Source organism: Scyliorhinus torazame, chromosome 16, assembly GCF_047496885.1.
Source record: "Scyliorhinus torazame isolate Kashiwa2021f chromosome 16, sScyTor2.1, whole genome shotgun sequence".
Classification (NCBI taxonomy): domain Eukaryota; kingdom Metazoa; phylum Chordata; class Chondrichthyes; order Carcharhiniformes; family Scyliorhinidae; genus Scyliorhinus; species Scyliorhinus torazame.
This window is the reverse complement of record NC_092722.1, coordinates 182,759,237-182,785,161: the sequence shown is the minus strand read 5'-3', so window position 1 is coordinate 182,785,161 and position 25,925 is coordinate 182,759,237. Positions and strand designations below refer to the sequence as shown.

The 25,925-nt window shown below is 49.1% G+C and overlaps 1 protein-coding gene and 1 long non-coding RNA gene across 2 annotated transcripts in view; one reads left to right on the top strand and one right to left on the bottom strand.

Moving 5' to 3' along the window:
- LOC140393276 (uncharacterized) overlaps nt 1-25,925 on the bottom strand; it is a 169,941-nt gene that overhangs the window by 1,165 nt on the left and 142,851 nt on the right. The window lies entirely within an intron of this gene.
- The window catches only part of sema4gb (sema domain, immunoglobulin domain (Ig), transmembrane domain (TM) and short cytoplasmic domain, (semaphorin) 4Gb), a 244,050-nt gene that overhangs the window by 184,427 nt on the left and 33,698 nt on the right, over nt 1-25,925 (top strand). Inside the window, 7 exon segments of the mRNA XM_072479570.1 lie at nt 693-837; nt 2,951-3,173; nt 5,464-5,579; nt 9,694-9,848; nt 15,549-15,610; nt 18,324-18,886; nt 18,888-19,644. Coding sequence (XP_072335671.1) covers nt 693-837; nt 2,951-3,173; nt 5,464-5,579; nt 9,694-9,848; nt 15,549-15,610; nt 18,324-18,886; nt 18,888-19,193 — 1,570 coding nt within the window. The 3' untranslated portion in view covers nt 19,194-19,644.

Here is a 25,925-nt window from a genome sequence, read left to right as displayed (position 1 = left end):
AAGGGAAATGATTCCTTGTTACCCAATTGGCTTAGCCTTGAGCATCAGCGGAAGAACCTTCTCCCCTCTGCCCATCTCACCAATATCTTTATAACTAAAAGGTACAAAGAGAAAGGAAACAATAATAGTTTTGTTTAATGCCCCCCTCCCCATGATTTTACTTTTGATTTTGCTGGCAGCAGTGTCCTGGGCATGAATCAATTCCTGGGAACACGAGGACAACTCTGGGAGTTGGCAGCACTTGGATAAATCCCGGGAAAATAAAGAAACGGGCCGGATTCTCCGGTCCTCGAGTCGCGTGATTCTCGGCATGCCCGCCGTTCGCTGGCGGCGGGATTCTCTCTTCCCGCCGCTTGCCAATGGGATTTCCCATTGAAGCCACCCCGCGCCGGCGGGAAACTCGCCGGCGGGGGGGTGCGCAGCCAGCGGGATAAGAGAATCCCAACGGCCGGAGAATTCCATCCCAGATTTCTCGTGAGATTGCAGACTGGAAAGGGTTAAGGAGGAAGGTGTGAGATTAGCGAAGAGCTGCCTATTGGCAAGGTCGTCGCGTCTTACAGATTTCTATCAGCAATAAGAGAAAGAGTTATTTCAGACGAATATCACAGCGAATACCCAACCGGTGGGATGTGAGGTGGCTGTCTTTCTCGTATTTCACTAATGTCTGTTCACTCTTCTTGTTAATAATGAAGGCAAAATGTTCAAACGTCCGCTGTCTGCCGCTACGCCCTTGCTGACATTCGGAAGACATTTGAAGGGCGGTATAAGGAAGACCAGGAATCAACACGGTGGTGGTCCGCGTATTTGGGGAAGGTTCCAGAACCTCGGCCAGGATCGGTAAGACTCTTCAGCATTGAAGGTGCCACATTTCTGGGGTGGGGTGGGTTGGGGGTATATTTGTCCCTAAGGCTCACGTAGAACAACGGATTTAGGTTGAAAATGGAGTTTTGCATCAATCAAAAGCATCTCGCCTTCTGTTCCAATCTCTACATAATGGTTCCTCGTAGAGTCTTCCTGCATCTTTATCATGTTTTGTGTATATATCGCTGAGGTTGGATTTTATGAGTTGCACCGTGCAGGGAAGTGAACACAAGTTTATGTTGGTTGCCAACTCATTTGCACCTGTTTTGCTCCATCGCACAAAGCAAATTCATCTCGTGAATACTGATAGGAAATATGCCAGGCTTGATCTCACGTCCATGCTGATCCCAGTATGAGTTGAGGGCTACAAGCGGCAATATCCTTCCTGGGTTAGAGAGGAAGGCATGAGAAAAGCGTCTGGCTCCTGATCGCTATGCGGCCACCCCCAACAAGATATGGTCAGGTCAGCCGAGGGTCACCCTTCACTCTACCTCTCCTGCTTTCACCCCACCCCCCCTCACTATGAGATATCCTGCCAACGTGCGGCCTTTAACATACATACCAAATCACCATTGGGATAAGAAGAAACAACAAAGGCTTCCGTTTACGTGGTGCCTTTCACCACCACAGGTCGCCCTTCAAGGCCAAGGGGGTATATTTGAAAGTGTGGTCATCGTAATGGAGGAAGTAGCACTCGGAGGAGAGAGTGATAGCAACTGAACTGTGACTGACCAAAAGAAAATCCCCCGACCGTTGTGTCAACTGAAGGACAACTAACAGCTGTAGAAGAACACTTAATTCTGATTCTGAAGGTTGAGGGTTCAAGGCAGATCTCCAGAGATTTGAGCACAAATTTGAGGCTGACACTGCAGTGCAGTACTGAGGGAGGGCTGTATTGTCAAAGGTGCCATCCTCTGAATGAGACATGAAGCCAAGATCGAATGTGCCCCCTCAATTGGATAGCGTCTTATTATGCGGTAGAACAGGAGAGTACTCTAAAGTGTTCCTGCTAAAATTCATCCCTCAACCAACACCACTAAAGCAGATTACTTGGCCATTATCTCATTACTGTGCATGGGAGTTTGGTTTTGCACAAATTAGCTGCTGTGTTTCTTACTTAGCAACAATGCCTTTACTTCAAAAGGATTCCCTAGGCTCTGAAAGGCTTTGGGGAGTTCTCAGCTCATGAAAGCTGCTCTGTGCCGTGAGTATGACTATGTCAGGCTGTTGCTAGCCCATCTCTGGAACTACAGCCCAGCAAGGAGTCCTCCACCCCTCCATCCATTATTCAGCCAAGTGTCCTTTGACCAAGCTTCTGATCATCTTCCCTAGTGTCTCCTCGGTGTCAGAGTCTTGTCATGTGAGAGTACCTTTAAGAAATGGGTGTTTATAAATGGGTGTGTATATAAATATCGGTAGTGAGAGTACTTTTAAGAAATGGGTGTTTACTACTGCAGTGATGTCAGAGTGTGGGTGGAGCTGGGCTGTCTGTCAGCTTTTTACTTTCGTTTTAGGCTGTTTGCTGCAGGGTGTGTTTTAGTTTCGTTTTCAGTGTTGGAGCTGAAGCCAGACCAAGCAGGTGTACTGCTGTTCTCTCTGCCATGAAAAGACTATCTCTTGATCATTTGGTGAATTCAGAATTATAAATGTTCTCAGTAGTGAATGTAAACCGAATGTGCTTCTGGTTAAAGTTTTTTTAAAAAGTCTTCTGGATGTTAAAAGGACAGCTTATGGATTACGTAGTGTTGTATTCTTTGGGGGTTGTATTTGAATTAATGGTTGCTAAGATGTTCACTGTATGTTTCAAAAAGGCTAACTTGAGTTCATAGAATAAACATTGTTTTGCTTTACAAAATAGTTCTCCATTTCTGCTGTACCGCACCTGTAGAGTGGGCTGTGTGCCCCCCATAACCCGATCTATTAAAAGTTGTGGGTCAGGTGAACTCCATGATACACTTTGGGGTTCTCTAAACCCTGGCCCATAACAGTCTTGATGGATAACACTCCTCCTGTACCTTGAGGCATTTGGCTTTGTTGAAGATAAATGCAACTTGTTGATTGTTTTTGCTGTGCTCTCTCTGGTTGACAGTGCATTACAGATAAATTCAGGAGCAAGGGCATTGAGACGTCACGTGACCTGCCAGACACCGTTCTCGACTTTGTGAAGAAGCATCCGCTGATGGACGAAGAAGTCAAACCCATGGGAGGACATCCGGTTTTTATGAAGAAAAATGTGAAGTACACAAAGATTGTAGTCGACACAGTCACAGCTTTGGATGATAAACAGTATGATGTGATGTTCATTGGCACAGGTAGGTGCTGTAGAAAGAAATATCTTTCTTTCATAGTGTAGTTTCCTTTCTTTTTTAACGGGATATGGGCATCGCCGGCTGGACTAACATTTATCCTTAATTGCCCTTGAAGGGGCACTTAAGAATCAATCATGTTGCTATGTTCAGACCAGGTAAGGATTTCCTTCCCTAAAGGACGTTAGTGAACCATAGTCCCTAAAGGACGTTAGTGAACCAGATGATTGACAATGGTTTCATCGTCGCCAGTAGGCTTGGGAGCGGTCTCAGGCCATCGGAGGCCGCCAGGTGGTCTGGGCAGTGTGGTACTCTGTCACTCTCATTGTGACTCGGGCACCTTGGCACTGCCAGCCTGGCATCATGGCAGGGCCACCTGGGCACCCTTTTAGTCCCATCCTGGCACTGAGGGATTTGCGCCCAAAACGGGACTATTTTTTGCGCGTTAAGTCACGCCCAAGATCCGATTCGACTTAAACCTGTTTGTGGGACCCTGGCTCCCTCTCCAAAAAGGCTGGTTCAACAATAGTGACTGCACTTCAAAGTGAGACTTGGGGAGCACTTGTGAGAGTGATGGTGAGTTATTTGTCACACACGTTCCTACTTGGCCTTTCTGAACCTGGTGGACAAAATCATTGTTTTTTTTAAAGATGAGAGGGTCATGTTCCCTTTTGCCCAGTGTGGTGTGGCTGTTATGCTGAACACCCGGTCTGATTTCCACCCCCCACCAATCCCAGTCACTTCAGTAAAAAGGAAAATCTGAGCAAGCTGTGTCCCAGACACCCGCCCCCAACTACCCACCCACCAAATGTTGAAATTGCCCCATGCTTTGCTCCCAACCTTTTGATGGTGGCACGGCGGCACAGTGGTTGGCACAGCTGCCTCACAGCTCCAGGGACCCGGGCTCAATTCCAGCCTTAGGTGACTGTCTGTGCGGAGTCTGCACGTTCTCCCCATGGTCTGCGTGGGTTTCCTCCGGGTGCTCCGGTTTCCTCCCACCGTCCAAAAGATGTGCAGGTTGGGTGGGTTATAGAATTTACAGAATTTACAGTGCAGAAGGAGGCCATTCGGCCCATCGAGTCTGCACCGGCTCTTGGAAAGAGCACCCTACCCAAGGTCCACACCTCCACCCTATCCCCATAACCCAGGAACCCCACCTTACACTAAGGGCAATTTTGGACACTATGGGCAATTTAGCATGGCCAATCCACCTAACCCGCACATCTTTGGACTGTGGGAGGAAACCGGAGCACCCGGAGGAAACCCACGCACACACGGGGAGGATGTGCAGACTCCGCACAGACAGTGACCCAAGCCGGAATCGAACCTGGGACCCTGGAGCTGTGAAGCATTTGTGCTATCCACAAGGCTACCGGGTTGGCCATCGCTGAATTGTCCCTTACTGTCCAAAAGGTTAGGTGGGGTTACTACTGGGTTATGAGGATACGGTGCAGGTGTGGCCTTAAGTAGGGTGCTCTTTCCAAGGGCCTGTGCAGATTCGATGGGCTGAATGACCTCCTTCTGCACTGTAAATTCACTGATTCTACAGTAGTTAATCTATGGCTGTAAATCCTTGGGAGCCGCAATGAATGACCATTCCATTCCTGGAACATACTGTAAAAGGTGTTAGTCTGAATAATAGGGTAGATATTTGCCTTGCTTGGTGACAAGTGTTCACACTCATTGAGCCATGCAGCAAAGGAGGCCATTCTGCCCATTGTGCTTTGTGCTGGCTCCTTGAAAGAGATATCAATGAGTCACACTCCCTTGCCTTTTCCTCGTAGCCCCGTAAATGACTCCTTCTGAAGCACTTATCTAACTCTCTTTGGAGAGTGATCACTGGGGCTGCTTCCCCCGCCCTTTCAGGCAGCGTATTCCAGTTCGCCTGAAAGGTTCTCCTCATCTTCCCTCTGGCTGCTGACCCTCCCTTCGGGGCAATTCCTAGTACTCAATCCCTCCATTAAAGCTTCCCTTAACCTGCTCTGCTGTAAAAGAGAATAACCCTAACATCCCCAGTCGCTCCGCGTGACTGAATTCCATCGCCCCACGTACCCTTCCAGTAAATCTCCTCAACACTCCTCTTCACGGCACTAACATCCTTGAATTGATAGTGATTGGTTTTGCTTACTGAAGCAGGGGAAAATGGAAGTATTCCTGCACTATTCAAAGGTGTGGTGAAAGGATTGTTATTCTGCATGTTAGGCTGCACGTTCTCTGCCAAAGTATTGTTTCGCTGCTCGAGGATCCTGTGCGTTGGACTGTCACGTGACTGTCATGTCATGGCCTGTTTTTAAAGATGACGGTTGGCTGCACAAGGTCGTGAACACTGGGTCCCACATACAGGTGATCGAGGAGATCCAGCTTTACGAGGAACCACAGTCCGTCGAAAGCCTGCTACTCGTCACCGCCCAGGTAACTTTGAAACCGTGTGCAACGGTGAGCGGTCGCGGGTAGATTCCGTTGTGAACGCGCACAGTCAGATTGGCGGGGCGGAGATGAGCCCATCGCTAACTGGCAAATGATCCGTTCCGTTTCCACCCAAACAGTGAGAATTATTCAAATTACATCCCCCCCCCCAAAACCGCCATGTGGGTAATAACATTCTACGAACATACAAATTAGGAGTAGGCCTTTCCACCCTTTGAACCTGCTCCGTTGCCTTTTTTACTCGCTATAAATATAGCCGTCAATAAGGTTGCCCTTCTTTTGTATGGATATGAATATGATATGCTCTCAGAGTCGCCAGGTATCAAATGGACAATGTTGGCCCAGTGTTCTTTCCGACACTCTGATAGATTCGCAGTCCCTTTTCTTAACATTGGGCAGGAAGTTACAGCTCCCTGGGGTAGAAAGATCCACAGACCCACAACATCGGAGAGGAAAGATTCCTCCTCATCTCCACCTCAAGTGGGAGACCCCTCGGGCGGGATTCTGCGTCTGGCCAGCCGGCCAATGGGCGTCCCCATTTTGGGCAGCCTCCCACCTTCGGGTAACACCACAACGTTTAACCGGATATCGATCAAAGAGCCAAACACCAGCTAGTTAGTTCAAGATCAAGGGTACTTTATTCACACACAAGATTAACCATGTAACATAGACACTACTAGTTAAACTACACCTGTCAACTCTGACAACCTGTACTTAACTTCAAGCACCCGGCTTAGGTCAGAGGAACAGTGGCCGTTGTTCGAATCTGGATCTGCTGGGTCTGGAGAAGTAACTGCTGCTCAGCTGGGCTCATCCGCCTGGTAGCGGGCGTTGAACTTGGACTTGCTTCTGGTGGTGCTGCAATTGGAGATAGACGTTGCTGGAGCGCCAGGTCCAAGAGAGGTCGAACACATGGCAGTGTTTCTCCATATCCTTGGGGAGTTTTGTGCTCTTTTGGGCGGTCCTTCGGTTTGGACCCCACTAATTGGGCAATTCTCGATCATTGTATTCGACCTGAGCCAATAAAGTGGCGGGTGCCTTGATGGCTGGGCGTGTCCGAAGCGGTCATTGACCCTGTTCTTTAAGCTTCCTGAGTAAAGGGAGTGGCGCCGAAATGTCTGGGCTTGTATCGGTTACCTGAGTATCAATCCTTTGTCTTACGGAGATGGGCCATTAAAATGCTAATCGGCTGGTCGATGCTGTCTGGATTCTCTGCTCCCAAATATACATTCAGTCTCTGTGCCTGCCTGAATCTCACATTGTCCACATTTCCCGTTGGGCTTGGCCATGTTTCTTGGTGTAACTGGCCATCCCAGATGGCTACAGCCATTGAATAAGATTAAGGCCAATCTGATTGTGACCTCAATACCACTTTCCTGCCGATCCTGATGCCCTTTGACTCCCTTGTTAGTCAATAATTTGTCTATCTCCTGCCTTAATAATATTCAATCATCCTTACCCCCACAGCTCCTTGGGGTAGAAAGATCCACAGACTCACGACATCGGAGAGGAAAGATTTCTCCTCATCTCCACCTCAAGTGGGAGACCCCTCGGGCAGGATTCTGCATCTCGCCAGCCGGCCAATGGGCCTACCCATTTTGGGCAGCCTCACACCTTCGGGTAATCCCCAGGCTGCCGGCGAAATGGAGACTCCCGACAGTGGAGAATCCAACCCCTTATTTTTAAACTGAGTCCCCCTAGTTCTAGTCTCTCCCACAAGGGGAAATCATCCTCAATTATTATTGTCATTCTCCCGATCAGGAAGTAATACATTTGAGGTCGGAACTTCGCTGTTGGTTAAAAGAAAGTTTCTGTCGGGGTCAGAGGGACAGGCCACGGTGGAAAGCGGATAAGCTGAATATCATGGGCGAAATTCTCCCGAAACGGCGCGATGTCCGCCGACTGGCGCCCAAAACGCCGCCAATCAGACGGGCATCGCGCCGCCCCAAAGGTGCGGAATGCTCCGCATCTTTGGGGGCCGAGCCCCAACATTGAGGGGCTAGGCCGACGCCGGAGGAATTTCCGCCCCACCAGCTTGCGGAAATGGCCTTTGGTGCCCCGCCAGCTGGCGCGGAAATGACATGTCGGGGCGGCGCATGCACGGGAGCATCAGCGGCAGCTGTCAGTTTCCCGCGCATGCGCAGTGGAGGGAGTCTCTTCCGCCTCCGCCATGGTGGAGACCGTGGCGGAGGCGGAAGGGAAAGAGTGCCCCCATGGCACAGGCCCTCCCACGGATCGGTGGGCCCCGATCGCGGGCCAGGCCACCATGGGGGCACCCCCCGGGGTCAGATTGCCCCGCGCCCCCCCCCAGGACCCCGGAGCCCGCCCATGCCGCCTTGTCCCGCCGGTAAATAGGTGCTTTATTTTACGCCGGCGGGACTTGCAATTTATCGGCAGGACTTCGGCCCATTCGGGCCGGAGAATCGAACGGGGGGGGGGGGGGGGGGGGGGGCGCCAACCGACGTGGCGCGATTCCCGCCCCCGCCGAATCTCCGGTGCCGGAGACTTCGGCAACCGGCAGGGGCGGGATTCACGGCGGCCCCCGGCGATTCTCCGACCCGGCAGGGGGTCGGAGAATGACGTCCCATATTGCAATCCCAAATGAAAAGATAACGGGTGGGGTTTTCTGCCCCCACCTCGTGGCGTATTTTCCGTTCTCTACCGCATTTTACGAGGCTCGCCCGTCGTGCTGCCGGGGAACATGCCGTAGGATGGGAAGGGGTCTCCTTTGCGGAAAGGGCCCGGAATTCCCGCCCAATGTTAAGAAAAGTGACTGTGAATCTATCAGAATGTCGGAAAGAACACTGGGCCAACATTGTCCTTTAGAAAAAGAGACCTGCTCTCTTTACGTAGTCGGGCCCAATCATGTGACTGCAGAGTCAGTGGGGCTATGATGGTTTGGTGGTAATGTTACTGGACTAGTAATCAAGGCTAATGCTCCGAGGAAAGGGATTCAAATCCCACCGTGGCAGCTGATGGAATTTGAATTCAGTTAATAAAAATTGTGGGCCGGCACGGTGGTGCAGTGGTTAGCACTGCTGCCTCACGGCACCGAGGACCTGGGTTCGATCCCGGCCCTGGGTCACTGTCCATGTGGAGTTTGCACATTCTCCCCGTGTCTGCGTGGGTTTCACCCCCACGACCCAAAAGGATGTGCAGGTTAGATGGATTGGCCACGCTAATTTTCCCCTTAATTGGAAAAAAAGAATTGGCTCCTTTAAATTAAAAAGTTAGTCCTAATAATAGTGACTATCATAGTTTGTTCTAAAAACCCATCTGGCTCGCTCAGGGAAGCTGCCATCCTCACCTGGCCTGGTCTACAGGTGACCCCAAACCCACAACAAAATGGTTGACTCTGAAATGCTCACTCAGTTCAAGGGAAATTAGGGATGGGCAACAATTGCTGACCTTGGCAGTGGTGCCATCATCACGTGAATGAATAATGAAATCCATATATTATTGACTCTTAAAGTGCCCTTTGAAGGGGCTTACCGAGCCCACTGTGTCCAGGGCAACAAGGAATAGGCAATAATTGCTGAACCGACAATAAAACCGATAGAATCCCTAGAGTGCTGACGGAAGCCATTCGGCCCATCAAGTCTGCACCGACCCTCCGAAAGAGCACTGTACTTGGGCCCACTCTCCCGCCTTATCCCCATAACCCCAGGGCGTTGATCATGGCCAATCCTGCACATCTTTGGACTGTGGGAGGAAACCGGAGCACCCGGACGCAGGCACGGGGAGAACGTGCTAACCACTGTGCCACCGTGCCGCCCAAATCAAGAGCTCCACTAAGAGGCACTTATGCATGGCTGAGTAAATAGCGGCTGTAACCATTGGGCTTCCAGGGCATCCTACTCTCTCAAAACACGAATAAAACAGTCACCTCATCAAGAGAACCATGTTTTTCTCATTGTTATTCAAGCTTAGTCTGCAATTAAAATGAAAGGAAAAAGGTCAAACTGTTATTCCAACATGTTTATTATGCACTTCAGCAGTTATGACCTGATGGAAAATAATGTTTAAATAGTGCTCACCAAAAACATGCTCTGCAAGGAATGACGGTTTAATTTTGATGGTGTGCCTGTTTTAATTACAGGGAATGCTGTATGTCGGATCACAGACTGGCATGATTCAGCTGCCTGTGGCAAGCTGCCGCAAATATTCAACGTGCTTCGATTGCATCCTGGCTCGAGATCCTTACTGCGGTTGGGACGGCAGAGTTTGCCGGGAGATTCAGATGGAACAGCACAGGTACAAGAGTTTCGGTGAAACCTTAGCTGGAACGCTAACCTTTGTCAGACAGAAGATCAGCGGTGGGATATGGTCCCATGCGGCGTGTAACTCACCCTGAGGGAGCTGAGAAGAATTTGTCCTCCAGCCGGCAAGTTATTGTGATCAGGAATGCATTGCCTGTGTGGGTTGTGGAAACTGATCCCGTCGTAACTTTCGCAAGGTGAATTAGAGAAATATTCAAAGAGCAAAGATTTGCAAGGGCTGTGGGGGTAAAGCAAGAGAGAAGAATTCATTGCAGAGTTCTTTCAAAGGGCTGGCATAGCACGATGGTATGAATGACCCCTTTCTGTGCTGTATGTCTCCATGGACATGGAGATCCAGCGTATCTTGGAAAGAAGACCAGCTCTAAGGTTATTTTGAAGACTATTAAGGACAGTTTAAGTGCCCAGTTTATTCAGTATAATTTGCACAAACATCCTCATTATTTCAGGGGGACATTCTTGTCCACCATACGACCACTTTTTACCTTTTTTTTTGACAGTTACTGAAATTTTGAAACCTTGTCAAAAAACAAGTTTTTGACTAGGTTTGCGGTTGGAGCATATCTAACATTTGGTTGATATGATCTCCTGGGGGGTGACCTGGTGGCGCAGTGGTTAGCATTGCTGCCTCATGGTGCCGAGGACACGGTTTCGATCCCAGCTCTGGGTCACTGTCCGTGTGGAGTTTGCACATTCTCCCTGTGTCTGCGTGGGTTTCGCCCCCGCGACCCAAAGATGTGCAGGGTAGGTGGATTGGCCACGCTAAATTGCCCCTTAAAGGGAAAAAAAGAATTGGGTACTCATATATTTATATAAAAAAAGATATGGGGCGTCATTCTCTGACCCCCCGCCGGGTCGGAGAATCGCCGGGGGCTGCCGTGAATCCCGCCCCCGCCGGTTGCCGAAGTCTCCGGCACCGGAGATTCAGCGGGGGCGGGAATTGCGCCACGCCGGTTGGCGGGCCCCCCCCGCTCGATTCTCCGGCCCGTATGGGCAGAAGTCCCGCCGATAAATTGCCTGTCCCGCCGGCGTAAATTAAAGCACCTATTTACCAGCGGGACAAGGCGGTGCGGGCGGGCTCCGGGGTCCTGGGGGGGGGGGGGGGGGGGCGTGGGGCGATCTGACCCCGGGGGTGCCCCCACGGTGGCCTGGCCCGCGATCGGGGCCCACCAATCCGCGGGCGGGCCTGTGCCGTGGGGGCACTCTTTCCCTTCTGTCTCCGCCACGGTCTCCACCATGGCGGAGGCGGAAGAGACTCCCTCCACTGCGCATGCGCGGGAAACTGTCAGCGGCCGCTGACGCTCCCGCGCATGCGCCGCCCCGACATGTCATTTCCGCACCAGCTGGCGGGGCAACAAAGGCCGTTTCCGCCAGCTGGCGGGGCGGAAATTCCTCCGGCGTCGGCCAAGCCCCTCAATGTTGGGGCTCGGCCCCCAAAGATGCGGAGCATTCCGCACCTTTGGGGCGGCGCAATGCCCGTCTGATTGCCGCCGTTTTGGGCGCCAGTCGGCGGACATCGCGCCGTTTCGGGAGAATTTCGCCCATGATTTCCTAGACTGATTTTGATTTCCTGCGGAAGAAATATTCCTGAGTACCTTTTCCCCTCAATGGGCCCTGGGATTTTCGCTGGATTTGTTTTTGACTCTGTCGGATGATTATTTGATTGCGGGATATAGATCCCTGGAAGGTGGCAGGCTAGCCATTGATGCACCAGTCATCCTGTGTGAGGAGAAGTCTTTTTTTTGCATGTTTTGCTAAATTCGAATCACATTAAAAACAAGTTTTTATGAATCCAGTGAAGTCCTCACCGAGACACTGCTGGCTCGAAATACCAATCGGCATCGTTCATCATCACCAGCAAAGCACTCAAAACAAAATTTCTCTCCCATGCTGATGGCAACATGTTTAAAGTATTAAACGGGTTAACGCCCGTACCAGAGCAGTATGCTTTGCATTCATTTGCGAAGAATCCCTCATATTACGAACTGGACAAAGCGGGGAGGTTGTTTTACAAGAATTTCTTGTCTGACAATCTAGTTGTTGCCTTTGGCAAACTCTTGACACTCATAACAATATTAAATAGTACTACACAGACATTTTACAGCACAGATTGGCCCAGCTGCTCTCGGTCAGTGTTTAAAGGGTAAGCCGCCATAGACCCAGATGACCATAGGCTGCTCTCTCCTTTGATGGGGAGAGCTGATTGGTGGTGGTTTAACCTGAGGATCACCACACCTCAGGTGAGGGACAAGGTTGAGAAGGCACATGGATAACCTCAGCCCCATTTCATCTAATCCAATCAGCCTAGCCTCCTTGCCTGTTCTGCCTCGTACACGTAATGGATTCCTCTTAAAGGTAGCGGGCATGATTCAACAGGACAGAAACAGAGACCCGTTTTGGGCGCATGACCGGGCTGTTTCTTGGTGCCTGCAGCGACGAGAAATATTTAGCTATTTAACAAGACCTTTGCCCTTTTTTTGGCCTCGGTGAGGAACAGCCAACCAAGGCCGCACTGCCTCATTTCCTGCACTGGTGAGCTGAACTGAGTCGCAGATCATGTCACCATTATTAAATACCCATATTGCCCCCACCGCAGCCTCCGGATCCCCCTCGCTGCACTCAATGTACCTCTTGAGGGATCCTCGAATCCACCCCACCATTTAGGCACCCTTGGGCCCAATCGCTGACACGGGCAACCAGGCACCTTGGCACTGCCAGCCTGGCACCCTGCAGTGCCAATGTGCCAGGCTGTGTCCAGGTGCCAGGGTACAACCTGTCCAGAGCGCAACTACCAAAGGGCCTCTAATGGCCTGGAATCTCCAATCCCCCCCCCCCCCCCCCCCCCCCCCGGTGCTGTTACTACTGGTCCTCGTTTGTTGAAACTGGTGCTAAACTAGGCCCTGCCGAGGTCTCCCAGGCCAGGCCGTTAGTTCCCGGGCACTGGGTATTTAAATTAGATGAATGGCTCATTTAAATATGTTAATCCGGATCTTGCCCAGCGAAGGCGAGATCCAGATCGCGACGTCTCGCAAGATCTCGTTAAATCCCGCCAGCCGTTCTGAGCGGCGTGAACCTCACGAGAAGCCCATCGCGAGGTTCGAAGGCCTCGTCGCGTCACCAAGTTGGGCTACATCTCAGCTAATCACGTGGCAATGAGTTCCATATCCTAATCACTCTCTGGGTGAAGAAGTTAAAAAGTATTAAAATCGTTCAGACTCGGGGCCTCAGCAGCGGAAGGACATTGCCTGGGGAACTAGGGACCAGCAAAGCAGGATTCTCCATTTATTTAAACATCTGGTGCCAAATCACACAGGACAGGCCTGTGGTTTCAGGAGCAGCATTCCATGTCGGGACAGTCTGGCCAGCGAAACGCCCCTTTCTAAATATCCTGGAGCTCTTTACAGTCATTAATGTACGCAATGGATAATTGGCCTCATGCACTAAGATTGGAAATATTGAACTGAGACAGGTATAGAATTGATGGCTAGTTCGATATTCCACGTGATACACCATCGGATAAAGTTAAAATACCCCCCCCCCTCCGTGCTTTCAAAGGAAGGGAGAAAAATAAAGTTTTATTCTTAGATTATTTTGGCTATTTAGATTATTTACTAGAATTTTGACTAGCGGGACGTAGCTTTAAAATTAGAGTCAGACCTTGCAGGTATGAAATTTGGATCCATTTTTACAAAGGGTGGTAGATGTTTGGAATTCTCTTCTGGATGCTGATGCTCGATCAATTCTTAATTTAAAATGGTGATGGACTTTTGTTAACCAAGGTGTTAAGGGCTATGGGGCAAATGCAAGTTGATGGAGTTACATCAGCCATGATCTCACTGATTGGCAGCGGAACAGGTGGGAGGGGCTAAATGGCCTCCTCTTATTCCAATTCATCTGTGCCTGGGGGAATCCAGGCTAATTCTGGCAGAATCTGTGCTGCCCAACTATCCGCAACACGCTGCTAACATTATGCTTGTCACAAGTAGCGAAAGCTTTCGCATTAGCAGGGAGCAGCAAAAATTAAGAGTGTTTCAGAAGTGTTTCTGTCGCCTAGGGAGTGCCTGAGACATAGACAAAGAATCCCTACAGTACAGAAGGAGGCCATTCAGCCCATCGAGTCTGCGCGGACCCTCTGAAAGAGCAACCCATGTAGACCCACTCCCACCCACCTTATCTCTGTAACCCCACCTGACCTGCACATCTTTGGAAAGTTGTTTTGTGGAAATTTGAGCTTACACCAGCAACCTGGGTGGTTTCTTTATTAGACACGTTCGAGGAAGGGAAAATGCTGAAACTGAAAGAATACAGATGCAACATCTATAATTGGAAAGAAATTGCTTGACTAGATTTTTGTTGTGATAGTGTAGGACAGGCGACGGTAAGGCAGCAGCTCATTTTATAGATCTCCCGACTTTCTTTAATGCAAACATAATTATTTATAATCTTATTATTAAACTCATTTCACACAAATGGGTAGAGACGATAAATAGGCCTCCCACTTACTATCACCAGATTTGAACCAATGCCCAGTCAGAATTTTCCCCTCTTAAGTTCCAAAGAGGTTAATGGTTTCATCAGCCATCCACTTGGGGTCTATCAGCTCTCGCCAAGCTCCATATGGAAGATATTTTAATTCCTTCTCCCCTCTTTGTGTTTGAGGGGAAGCTGGAATCATACCAGGGAGAATGGAATAAAGATTTACACTGATCGAATTAGTTGAAGAGGCGTTGTGAGGGGCCTCAGGTAGAATGTAGACACTGGCGTGGGCCAGTTGGACCCATTGGCCTATTTCTGTGTTGTACATTCTATTTAACTGTGTGTGAAGCTCTTGCCACCTCCGCACTGGACATCGTCACCGGTGGAGAACATCCACTTGAGCCTCAGCAAGCGATGTTGACTTACCGCTAAGTTTGTAGGAGGCAAACGGTGTAATCTGCTCCCCTGTTTCCACGGGGAATGTCTGGTCCTCCACTTTGCTTCTTGTGATATTTGTGGTTCCAATAATGCAAACTCTGTACGAGGGAAATCAAGGCTGCGATTTGCACCTTACTGCAGTGTGTTGGTGCCCAGCACGTGGCCTTCTTAGCAACCCAGGAATACACGGTTTACTTTTAAACCCAGGAGGCTTCAGGGTGCCTTGACTTTAGTTTCAACGGTTCCGAAGTGGAAATGATAATAAAGATAAACGGTTCCCAGTGGGAAAATGTTTAACTACCTGGGGGTAACAATTGAAAATGAGGAGCGCAGCCATAAGTCAATGGACCATCTTTACTCACGGGGTAATAATATGTGATAGAATTCTTTGTGGTTCCAATTAAGGGGCAATTTAGCGTGGCCAATCCACCTACCCTGCACATCTTTTTGAGTTTTGGGGGTGAGATCTATGCAGACAGGGGGAGAATGTGCACACTCCACACGGACAGTGACCTGGGGTCAGGATCGAACCCGGGTCCTCGGCACTGTGAGGCAGCAGTGCTGAGCCAACGAGCTGCCCAGATATGTAATGTAGTTACACAGATATATAGATGTGGGTGCCAATCCTGAACTAAAATGACCCCATTCCTGGGATTTTGTGTGCCTTTCAGCTGAGGCAACAGCTCCATGGAAAGTCTTCGCTTTGCTGCTAATGAGCTGCCATTTCCTACACTTCACTCAAGCTTTGTTTTCTCTGTTGCAGAGCACAGCTGATTCAAGACATTGCGACTGGGAGCAAAGGGTGTTTGGACAGGCGTGGAGATGGTACGTAGCTTCTCACTTTCACGTTTGCAAGTAATCTTTACTGTTGGTCGCAGCAGTCCACAGAGTGGGGGAATGTCTCTCGCTGGGCAACTGGTGAGGACCTGGCTGGAGAATGACATTCTCACTCGTCAAAGTGTCAACTCCCAGTTGATGGCATTCCTGCCTCTGAATGACACGGCCCTGGGTTTCAGTCCCACTCCACAGAAATCAAGGCTGACACTCCAGTGCACTGTCGGCCCATGATCTTGCAGGAGGAAATTCTGCTGCCCTTACGCAGTCTGGCTGATGTGTGACTCCAGCCTCACAAGTGGTTGAATCTTAAAGTGCCCGTTAAAATGGTTTAGCAATCCCACTGTGTCCAGGGGAGGCCTTGGGGCCCCAGTGGGTTAGAGTCCCTGTCTCTCAGCCAGAAACTCAGGCACTAGTCCCACCCCAGGACTTGATGGCCAAGGAATGTACGTTCGTTGATTGTTGTAAAAACCCACCTGGTTCACTAATCCCCTTTAGGGAAGGAAATCTGTTCTTACCTGGCCTGCCCTGCACGTGACACACACGCAAAGTGATTGTTTCTTCACCACCCCCTGAAATGGCCGAGCAAGCCACTCAGTTCAAGGGCAATTAGGGCTGGGCGACAAAGGCTATCCCACATTCCATGAATGGATAAACAAAAAATATTTGATCCCTCTAGAAATAAACATTAGTTCTCGGTTTGCTTTTTTAATGGCCTTATAAACATACATGTCTGGCCACTTTTAACCACTTGTGCATTTGTACTCCCAGGTCCCTTTGCTGCTGACCCGACTTTGATTTTTATTTTCAAGTAATAGGTGACCTTCTTATTTTTCTGACCAAAATGTAATACCTCAGACTTATCTCTGTTTAGGTTCATTGGCAAATGTTATGCCTGTTCTGCAATTTTATTACTGTCTTCTTGTAAGTTAAGGCAGCCCCCTGTTGGCATTGAATCTACAAGAACAAAAAATCCATTCTAACCCTGCTCTAATTGGCATTCGCATGTTAAACTTTTCAGGTTGATCATGAGAATTGCTGGTGGGGTTTTGGATTGTCTTACCACTAGATTGCTAGTGTCTTACCACTAGATATCAGGGAAGGATATGAGGGGCTTTAATCTGCATCTATCACACACTCAACCTAGCTTGCCACCACCAGCTCCTGACAAATAGAAAGAAAATGTCCTAGTCCCTGTCTGCTCCCTCAGTAGGCCTGGCAAACTCCACCGCGCTTTGAAGAAGAATAAGGGAGTTCTGCCCTGTGTCCTGGTCAATGTTTACCCCTCAAAGTACATCACTAAAAACAACTGAGCTGGTGATTATCACATTGCTGTTTGGCCACCGCATTTCCGACATTACAGCAACTCCAAAAGTACTTCATTGGCTTTGAGATATTCTGAAAGGTGCTATAGAAATGCAACCTTTGTGTTCTGTCTAATAGTCACGTTGCACAGTTCAACTTGTCAAAGAAAAATACTTCAAAAGCTTTAGAATCTAGATTTAATAATTTAATTGTGTAATTGCCCTAACTGACCAAATTATTAATATTCCCACCAATTGTAAGAGTTTAATATTTATTTCCTCTGGTTGGGGTATCAGGGACAAGGGGCAGGGGAAGCAGTGCCGCAGTGGGTATTGTCACTGGGCGAGTAATCCAGAGACCCAGGGTAAGGGTCTGTGGACCCGGGTTCGAATCCCACCATGGCAGATGGTGAAATTTGAATTCCGTTAATAAATTGAAAGCTGGTCTCAGTCATGGATGACCAAGACAACTGTGAATGCTTGTCGTAAAAAGACAATCTGGTTCACGAATGCTCATTCGGGAAGAAATCTGCTGTCCTTACCCAGTCAATGCGGCCGACTCTTAACTGCCCTCTGAGCTCAAGGGCAGAAGGGATGGACGACAAAGACTGGCCTTGCCAGTGATGGCCGCATCCCATCAAAGGTGTTTTTGAAGTCCCACAAAACACACTGGCCAGTTTCTGTGTTGTTTGACAGAATGAACTCCTGTTGATTGCTGCAGAGCTGGGCAAGATGGTCCTAACTTGAGAGAAAGCACAATTATCATTAATGTCATGCACAACAGGTTTCCCCAGTTAATTGCCCCTTCTGTTACATCTGGCTGGTGGTTGAAGGAAAGAGTTTTGTTTATATAAAGGTATCACAGGACTACATAGCGGTCAGTGGTTGTACAGTTGACATTTCTGAACTGAAGGGCTAACATTGACATACCAGTTGACAATAGTAAACACCAACACAACCGCATTGCCCAGAACCATGGCAGTAAGATTTGTGGGAGGAATTGAGCTCTTTTGTGAGACCTTCATGCTGTATCAAGGTGGGGGGGGGGGGGGGGGGGGGAGACGCCGACGACATATTCAAAGGGCTTGAAGCTGCAAGGACGTGAGCATCATTCTTCCCCTCTGGGCAGGTACCTTGGACCCCATCCTTGGGCTCTGATCTCAGAGGTGTCCCACATACATCCCGCCCTGACAGGTCAATGTGCCGCCAGAACTATACACTGAAAAGCTGTTGTTCACTTAGAAATGGAGCTTTTCCCTGGTCACGCTCAATAATATTAGCTTGTTGCAACGATTGGGCAGAGATATTTTTCTCACTGTGAAAGCTCTGCTGGCATTCACAGCAATAATAACATTGCTCCAAAGTATAATTCCAGTAATTGCTCCCTTCTTCCTCCACAGTTCGTTCAGAAGTGAAAAGTCGAACGGTGCAGAAAGGAACAGACATTTTTTTGCAGTGCCCTCTCAGCTCGAACACAGCCGTTGCAAAATGGAAAATCAATGACAGTGACCTCCTTGGAAAATGTTACAGCCTAAAAGACGGTTCTCTGGTGATAAAAGATGTGCAGGTCACTGATGATGGCGAATACTGCTGCTTCGCTGAGGAAAACGGAGTGAGGTTCGCGGTCGCCTCGTACAACATCAGCGTCTTGGAAAGTTTAGCAGTCTCACCGCCTTTCCCTCCAACGTCACCTCAGCGACAGATCTCCAAGGCCCAGGAATTCATATATCTCATCATCATTGCAATCTTGGCTGCTGTTTCCTTTGTCCTATTCACCTTGTCCATCTATCTCTTCTGCTCGCCCTCCAAGAGGGGCAACTACAACATGCGGCTCCCCAGGTCATCGCTGGTGGAGCTGCAGAACATTTCCGGCACTTGCGCGGGGAAGGGCGAGGAGGGAGAGGCGGGCCGTTACGGCGGCGACCGGTTCCTGAAGATAATCCCCGGCGAGGGCGTGCCGACGGGCAACCACAGGACGCCGAGCGCCGAGCTGCTGCCCCCCCCCTCCCCCGCCGCCCCCTCTCCCCCTCCCTACCGACTCGTCCTCCTGCGCCTCCGAGCCCGCCAGCGCCACCACCCCCAACGGCCTGCCCGGCTTGCCGCACGTGCTGAGGAAGATGAATGGCAACAGCTACGTCCTGCTGCGGCAGGCCAGTGAGGTGGAGGCCACCTTGCCCCATTACCACTCCTTCACCGAAGAGCTGAGCAAGATGCTGGAGAAACGGAAACACGCTCAGCTGGTGGAGAAGCCAGATGAGAGCTCGGTGTGAGGAGAGGAGGAACAGAGGGGAGGTGGTGGAACCTCCCAGTGAGAACTCCAAATTATCTACCTCAGTCAGTATTCAAGGTTAAATCCACCACGGAAAAGAATTCTTTAGCGTTTTACCCAATCTGAGGCCCTTTTACAGTTCAGAAATCAATTGTACATAAAAAGAAACTTCATCGCCTGTAAATAACCCCCTGAGCTTTAATATATACGTGACTGTGGATAACAATCAAAGGAGAGATTTTATACAAATTCCACCAAGCTTAAAAATGCTGAGAGGGAGATTAAAATGGGAGACTCGAGTGAACTTTTGAAGCTTGTGAACCAAACAGGACATGTTGCCCAAGCGGGACAGGCTTGAGGGCCTGAATGGCCTCCTCCTATCCCTGCGTCACCCAGGGAGAAGCTCCTCTTAAAAAGGCAGGCTGCTAACAACCGGCAGGACAATCACATCGGTGAGTCAAACATTGAATCTGACTTTTGTGCGGAGTGATGCTTCCAGGATGTGGAAATAAATGCTAAATACATTTTTTTACGCAAAGACATTTATGCTGGTAATGTGCAAATTACCTGTAGTCCAAAGATGGTCTTAATTCTGAGTTGTATGTTCCCCTACACATCCTGAGGGAAGCGGATGCTTCCAGACCGTGACTGGGGGACGTAGCAACGGCTTCAGATGATGAAGTAAAAAGTATCACATCAGAGCCCCTGCTCTGTAGAGTTCCGGCTTAGCGGTAATGTTTGCACTTAGTGGCAACAAACATTGTGGGGCAAAATAATCTCTCAAAATTATCCCCTCTCTGTTTAAAAGAGAGGTAGGTCCATTGCTGGTCATTAAAATAGAGGTCGGTGTGAATTGATAATTCGCTGCCCTGTTTGCCTATTGTTACGGATTTTTTAAAACGATGAACAGCAGGCGGATGAGGCCTATTGTCTGGCGGGCTCCAGTATTGGGTGGGGTGGGTTGTGGGGGGCGGGGGGGGGGGGGGGGGGGCGGGTTTTGCAGGGAAAGAGGCATGAGTGAGGGGTGGGTTGCTTTGCAGAGGTGGTGAGGGTGTGCAGGGTAAGGGACCCGTAACGGACCCAATGGTGGGGCGCATTATTTAATCATTTGTTCTCAGGGCATAGGTTTGGTTTTGCTGATAAGGTGGTATTCATTACTCATCGCTGGTAGCACTGAGGGTATTTAAAAGTTGACCACTTAACCATGTGATCCGGAGCCGCGCATAGTTCAGAGGAAATGGGGGTGGGTGGTGTCAGGGCTCGTTCCTTGCAGGTCACGAGTGAACCAGTTGAGTTTTTAAGACAATCCATCCAGGTTTTAGCCTAATAATAATAATAATTGCTTATTGTCACAAGTAGGCTTCAATAAAGTTACTGTGAAAAGCCCCTAGTTGCCCCATTCCGGCGCCTGTTCGGGGAGACCGGTACGGGGAATTGAACCCGCGCTGCTGCCTTATTCTGCATTACAAGCCAGCTGTTCAGCCCACTGTGCTAAAAGTGCTGGCCCACAAGTTCGCCGATGTCTTGGATTGGCAGTTTGGCCTTGAAGGCCACTTGATCCTAACCCTGTGACAAAGGGAGGGCACCAGGCTGAGTGGGGGGCACACAAATTTGATTCTGAGAGTGGCCGAGTCCCAGATCCGCTGTGAATGGAGTTGCAGCTTGGGATTAACAGTCTCTCTGCAAGTTAGCTCTGGAATCATAGAATTACACAGAATGGTTAGTGTTCGACTCCTCGTTGTTCACGTATGTCCACCTGTGAGTGACTCCATCGTCTACTGTGGGTTCTCATGGGATAAGATGGGGGCCTCTAATGTGAGGCTGAGTAAATTGGGTCTATACACTCCCTGGCGCTTAGAAGATTGGGAGATGATCTTATTGGAAGGGATAAGGTTGAGAGAGAGCGTGACACAGCAGATACTGAAAAACTGTTTTCTTTTTTTAAAACTAATTTAGAGTACCCAATTCTTTTTTTTTCCAATTAAGGGGCAATTTAGCGTGGCTATTTCTCCGATCCTGCACATCTTTTTGGGTTGTGGGGGTGAGACCCATTCACACACGGGGAGAATATGCAAACGGCACACGTACAGTGACCCGGGGCCGGGATCGAACCTGCGACCTCGGCGCCATGAGGCAGCAGTGCTGACCAATGCGCCACCCTTGTGAAAGGTTGTTCCCCCCAGCTGCAGTATCCAGAACAGTCTCAGGACAAGGGGTTTACCTATTGCAATTGAAGTAAGGAGAATCTCAGAAGGTTGTGAGTCTCTGGAACTCAGGAGGTCGATGGGTGCTCCATTGTTGACCAGATTCAAGACTGAGGTCAGTAGATTTATGAACTCCGAGGTAATGAAGGGATGTGGTAATTAAGCAAGAAAGAGGAATTAAGGTGAAAAATCAGCCATGACCTTATTAAATAGCATGGTAGACTTGGAAGTCATTTACCCGACCTCTGTCTCTACTCTACTCCACACAAGTCTCCTTCCTTTCCATTTTAGGATAGATAATCCAGTCAAGCCTTTAAAGATGCACATTTTTCCTAAAGAATCGCCTCAGGCTAGACGGGACTGTGGGGTGTCATGGCAATTACAGGAGCATTTTTGTTTTGCTGTGATTGGGTAAAATGTTTGTGATCATTGGTGGGAAAATGGTGACATGGTTTAGTAATCCAAGGGCCCAGCCTAATCCTGTCATCGATTGTTGTAGAAACTCATCTGGTTCACCAACCACCTTTAGGGAAGGAAATCTGCCGTCCATTCATTAGGTGTGGCCTACTTGTGAGTCCAGACCCGCGGCAATGTGCTTGACTCTTAAGCTGCTTCCGGTACAAGGGCGGGCAGGCACGGAACAAACGCTGGGCCTTGCCAGCCACACCCACATCCCACAAGAGAATTGGGCGAGAGCTTTCAACTTCAGTGGTGTTGAGAAGGGAGGGCGGGTGCGAGGATCGAATGATAATGGGACTGGCCACCTCGCATCCATCTAGCGCCATTTTCTTTTCTGTCACTGTAGAAAGGAATCGATTCGATCGTCTGCTTCAATTGAAAGGTCTGTCCATTAAAGGTGCTGTTTGCAAAGTCACCTTCTGCACCATCCTCTCCAGTGCAGATTAAACCACTCTCCAAGCCACTTTACAGCCTGTTGAAATGATAGGGCGAATAAACAATGTGCGTAGAGCCGCTGAGCTTGAGCGGCTGGGCCACAATTGCAGTCATTACACTCTGGGAACGAAGTTCCCTTAGTTGTCAGCAAATTAAAAAGATTGCTACATGCAGGGCAGCACAGTGGGCAGCGCTGCTGCCTCACAGGTGCCAAGGACGCGGGTCCAATCCCAGCCTTGGGTCACTGTCTATGCGGAGTTTGCACGTTCTCCCCGCGTCTGCGTGGGATTCCTCCGGGTGCTCTGGTTTCCTCCCACAGTCCAAAGATGTGCGAGTTAGCTGGATTGGCCATGATTAATTGCTCCTTAGTGTGCAAAAAGATTAGATGGGGTTACTGGGTGATCTTTCGGAGGGTCGGTGCAGACTCGATGGGCAGAATGGCCTTCTTGTGCACTGTAGTGATTCTATGTCTTATATTGAGCTCTGTTCTCCTGGATGAATGAGCAACCTCTAGTGAATCTAATGTTCATGTGCCCAGCTTGCTGTTAACCCATACGTTTTAGCTTGTGCAGACGGTATAATGTTTCCACGAGCTTCTTTTGTGCACATGAAAGCGGAGGAATGTTAATGCAAGATTCAGGAACCGGGTGACAGCATAAAGCAACTTTCATATTAGGTATAGCAGAGAGTGAGATACTGTGTACACTTAACATTGCCCCAGCAACTGTCTGAGTCCCAACCCAACGCAAACAACCTTTAGTGCGCCAGTGTGACATCGTTCCACATCGCACACACAGCTTCTGTGTGAAATTATGCCATTTGTTCCAATATGATGCTTTGGGCTCATGTCCATCAGGGGTTGGATTGAGGAGACCTAAATCCATTTTGCACAGCCAGCAGAAGGAAACTCTCACCCAATCCGGCCAGATTTGAACCCTAGTATCAGAAATGAAAGGTCAATGTGTCCCCCTCTGAACTTCCCACATTCTTTTGTGTTTGCAAACTATTTAAGCTGAAGTAAACGATTTAGCTTAGACAATCCTCTTTGAACTAGCTGGCCTGGTCACTGGGCGGTGGGGTGTGTGACTACCCGCATGCAGATGCCCTGATTACAATAGGTTCCCTTGGGAGTTAAGGATAGGCCGAGGCTTTGTGGCGTGTCAACATGCAACGAGGGAGTCATGAAATGGGTAACGGAAGGCAACCCGATACCGTCATTTGCAACCCATTGAAAAATCGAGAGATTGAAAAGAGGGAGCAAAATGATTTGGAAAATAATTTTGTTTTGTAAGGGAATGGTAATCTGCCTCAAAATATCAAGAATGAATGAACTCAAAATCCTAGAGATGCCAGATATTCCACAGTCGCGGGAAATGGACTTGTGAGAGTGAGAGCCCACTGTGTTCCTAATCTATATTGGAGATTGTAAGAAATAACTCTGTGTTCAAATGTATAGGCAAATACTCCGTGTAAATTGCTTAATTTATTCATGGAATGGTTTTGTTGCTTCATTCCACTTGTGCATTAAATTAAGATGTTTTCATCCCTCGCTTGTGTTTCTTACTTCATTTCTTCGAGAAAAAGAAAATGCCGTTGTGTGTTCACTGATCCTGGTTAAAGGACCACAAAATAACGGCCAGCAATCTGCTTGAAGGTGTGGATTCTGCCACCAGAGTCCAAACGAGGCAGAACAAATTCTGAAGTCAAGAAAAAGGCTTCACGATTGAAGATCGGGGAGCAGGCCCTGTTTTTCCCGTCTGCACCTCCATGGTTACAGAGCTGTGACAAGGGCGAGACTCCCAGCCCCCTCTTGGGAACTTTGCTCCACAACACCTTGGCCCAGTTCCCAGGGTCGGGGAGGAGTAGAGGTGGTGTACACTTGTGGGAAACCTGCCGCACCTGCCTCAGGTGTAAAGGAAGTGGATTTCTCTGCACAGTAAGTTGGCTCTCGGTGATCGGGCAGAACTTAAAAGCAAGATGGCCTACCAGCTTTTCTGCTGTTTTAACTCAGCGACAAGGCTGAAATTTAATCAACCCCCCCCCCGAGGCTCTGTGCCCAGATGCAGATGACGGTGAATATACCACATGACACATTTCCCTAAATTTGCACATCATTGAAAAATGCCCACCCACGTATTACTGAACCCAACACCCATACATGGTAGAGTTTTAAACAGGTGCAAAATGGAGCAGGGAATTGAAGTCATTGTTTGCCTGATGATTCTGAGCGCTCCCCAGCCCAAATTATTCCAATTTTGGTCATACAGTGGTTGTAAAGGAAAGGTTTTCACTTATTCAGTCACTGTCAAGGCTGGCATTTGCTTGCTCATCACTAATTACTCTTGAACCGCCGCAGTCTATGTGGTGCAGGCACACCTATTCACAGTGTCATTCAGAAAGGAATTCCTATAAGGACGGTACGGTGGCACAGTGGTTAGCACTGCTACCTCAGCGCCAAGAACCCCGGTTCGATCCTGGACCCGGGTCACTGGCCATGTGGAGTTTGCACATTCTCACCGTGTCTGCATGGGTTTCGCCCCTATAACCCAAAACGATGGGCAGGTTAGATGGATTGGCCATGCTAAATTGCCCCTTAATTGAAAAAGTAAAGAATTGGGTGGGTGCTCTAAGTTCATTACAAAGAAAGGAAGGGAATTCCTGTTTTAGACCTGTCGACAGTGAAGGAATGGCGATATCGTTCCAAGCCAAGATGCTGTGAGTGGTTTGGAGGGGAATGTGTAGCTTGGTGGCATCGATGCCCTTGTCGTTCTAGGTGGGAGAGGTCACAGGTTTGGAACGTGCTGTCAAAAGAAGCCTTGGTGAGTTGCTGGAATGCTGTGTGGTTTTAATTGTCCAGATTGAAGCAGGCGAGAGTTAGGCCAGTTTTCACTCCTCGATTCTCCGCTCAAATTCAGTTCAGACCGATGGGTTGAAAGTCTCATGCACTTTGATCTTGGGCAGCCTCTCTATAGATCCCGCTGGACATTAGATCCACAGCACAAAGAGATTTCAGAGTTATTGCCAATTGACAGCTTGACGCAGGAAGATTGCGCATTATCTAATGCTCTTAAAATATAACTTCAACACAATGTTAGAAAGCGATCCAGTCTGTAGAATAACGAATGAACACAGCACCTCACTGGCCAAATCTGACTTAAACACATAGGGGCAAAAATTCACCTGAGACAGAGAAGCCTGAAACTAGTGAGAAGAAATTAGCCACTTATTAAACTCTTGTGGTTAATACTCAGTTCCATTGACTTTAATGGAATTCGATATTAAACAAGGGCAGCACGGTAGCATAGTGGTTAGCGCAATTGCTTCACAGCTCCAGGGTCCCAGGTTCGATTCCCGACTGGGTTACTGTCTGTGCGGAGTCTGCACGTTCTCCCCGTGTCTGCGCGGGTTTCCTCCGGGTGCTCCGGTTTCCTCCCACAGTCCAAAGATGTGCGGGTTAGGTGGATTGGCCATGCTAAATTGCCCTTAGTGTCCAAAAAGGTTAAGTGGGGGTTGCAGGGATAGGGTAGATACGTGGGTTTGAATGGGTTGATCTTTGTAAGGGCCGGTGCAGACTCGATGGGCCTGTTGATCTCCAAATTTCTTTCTCTGTCAGTCTGGCCTCAATAAAAGTTGAG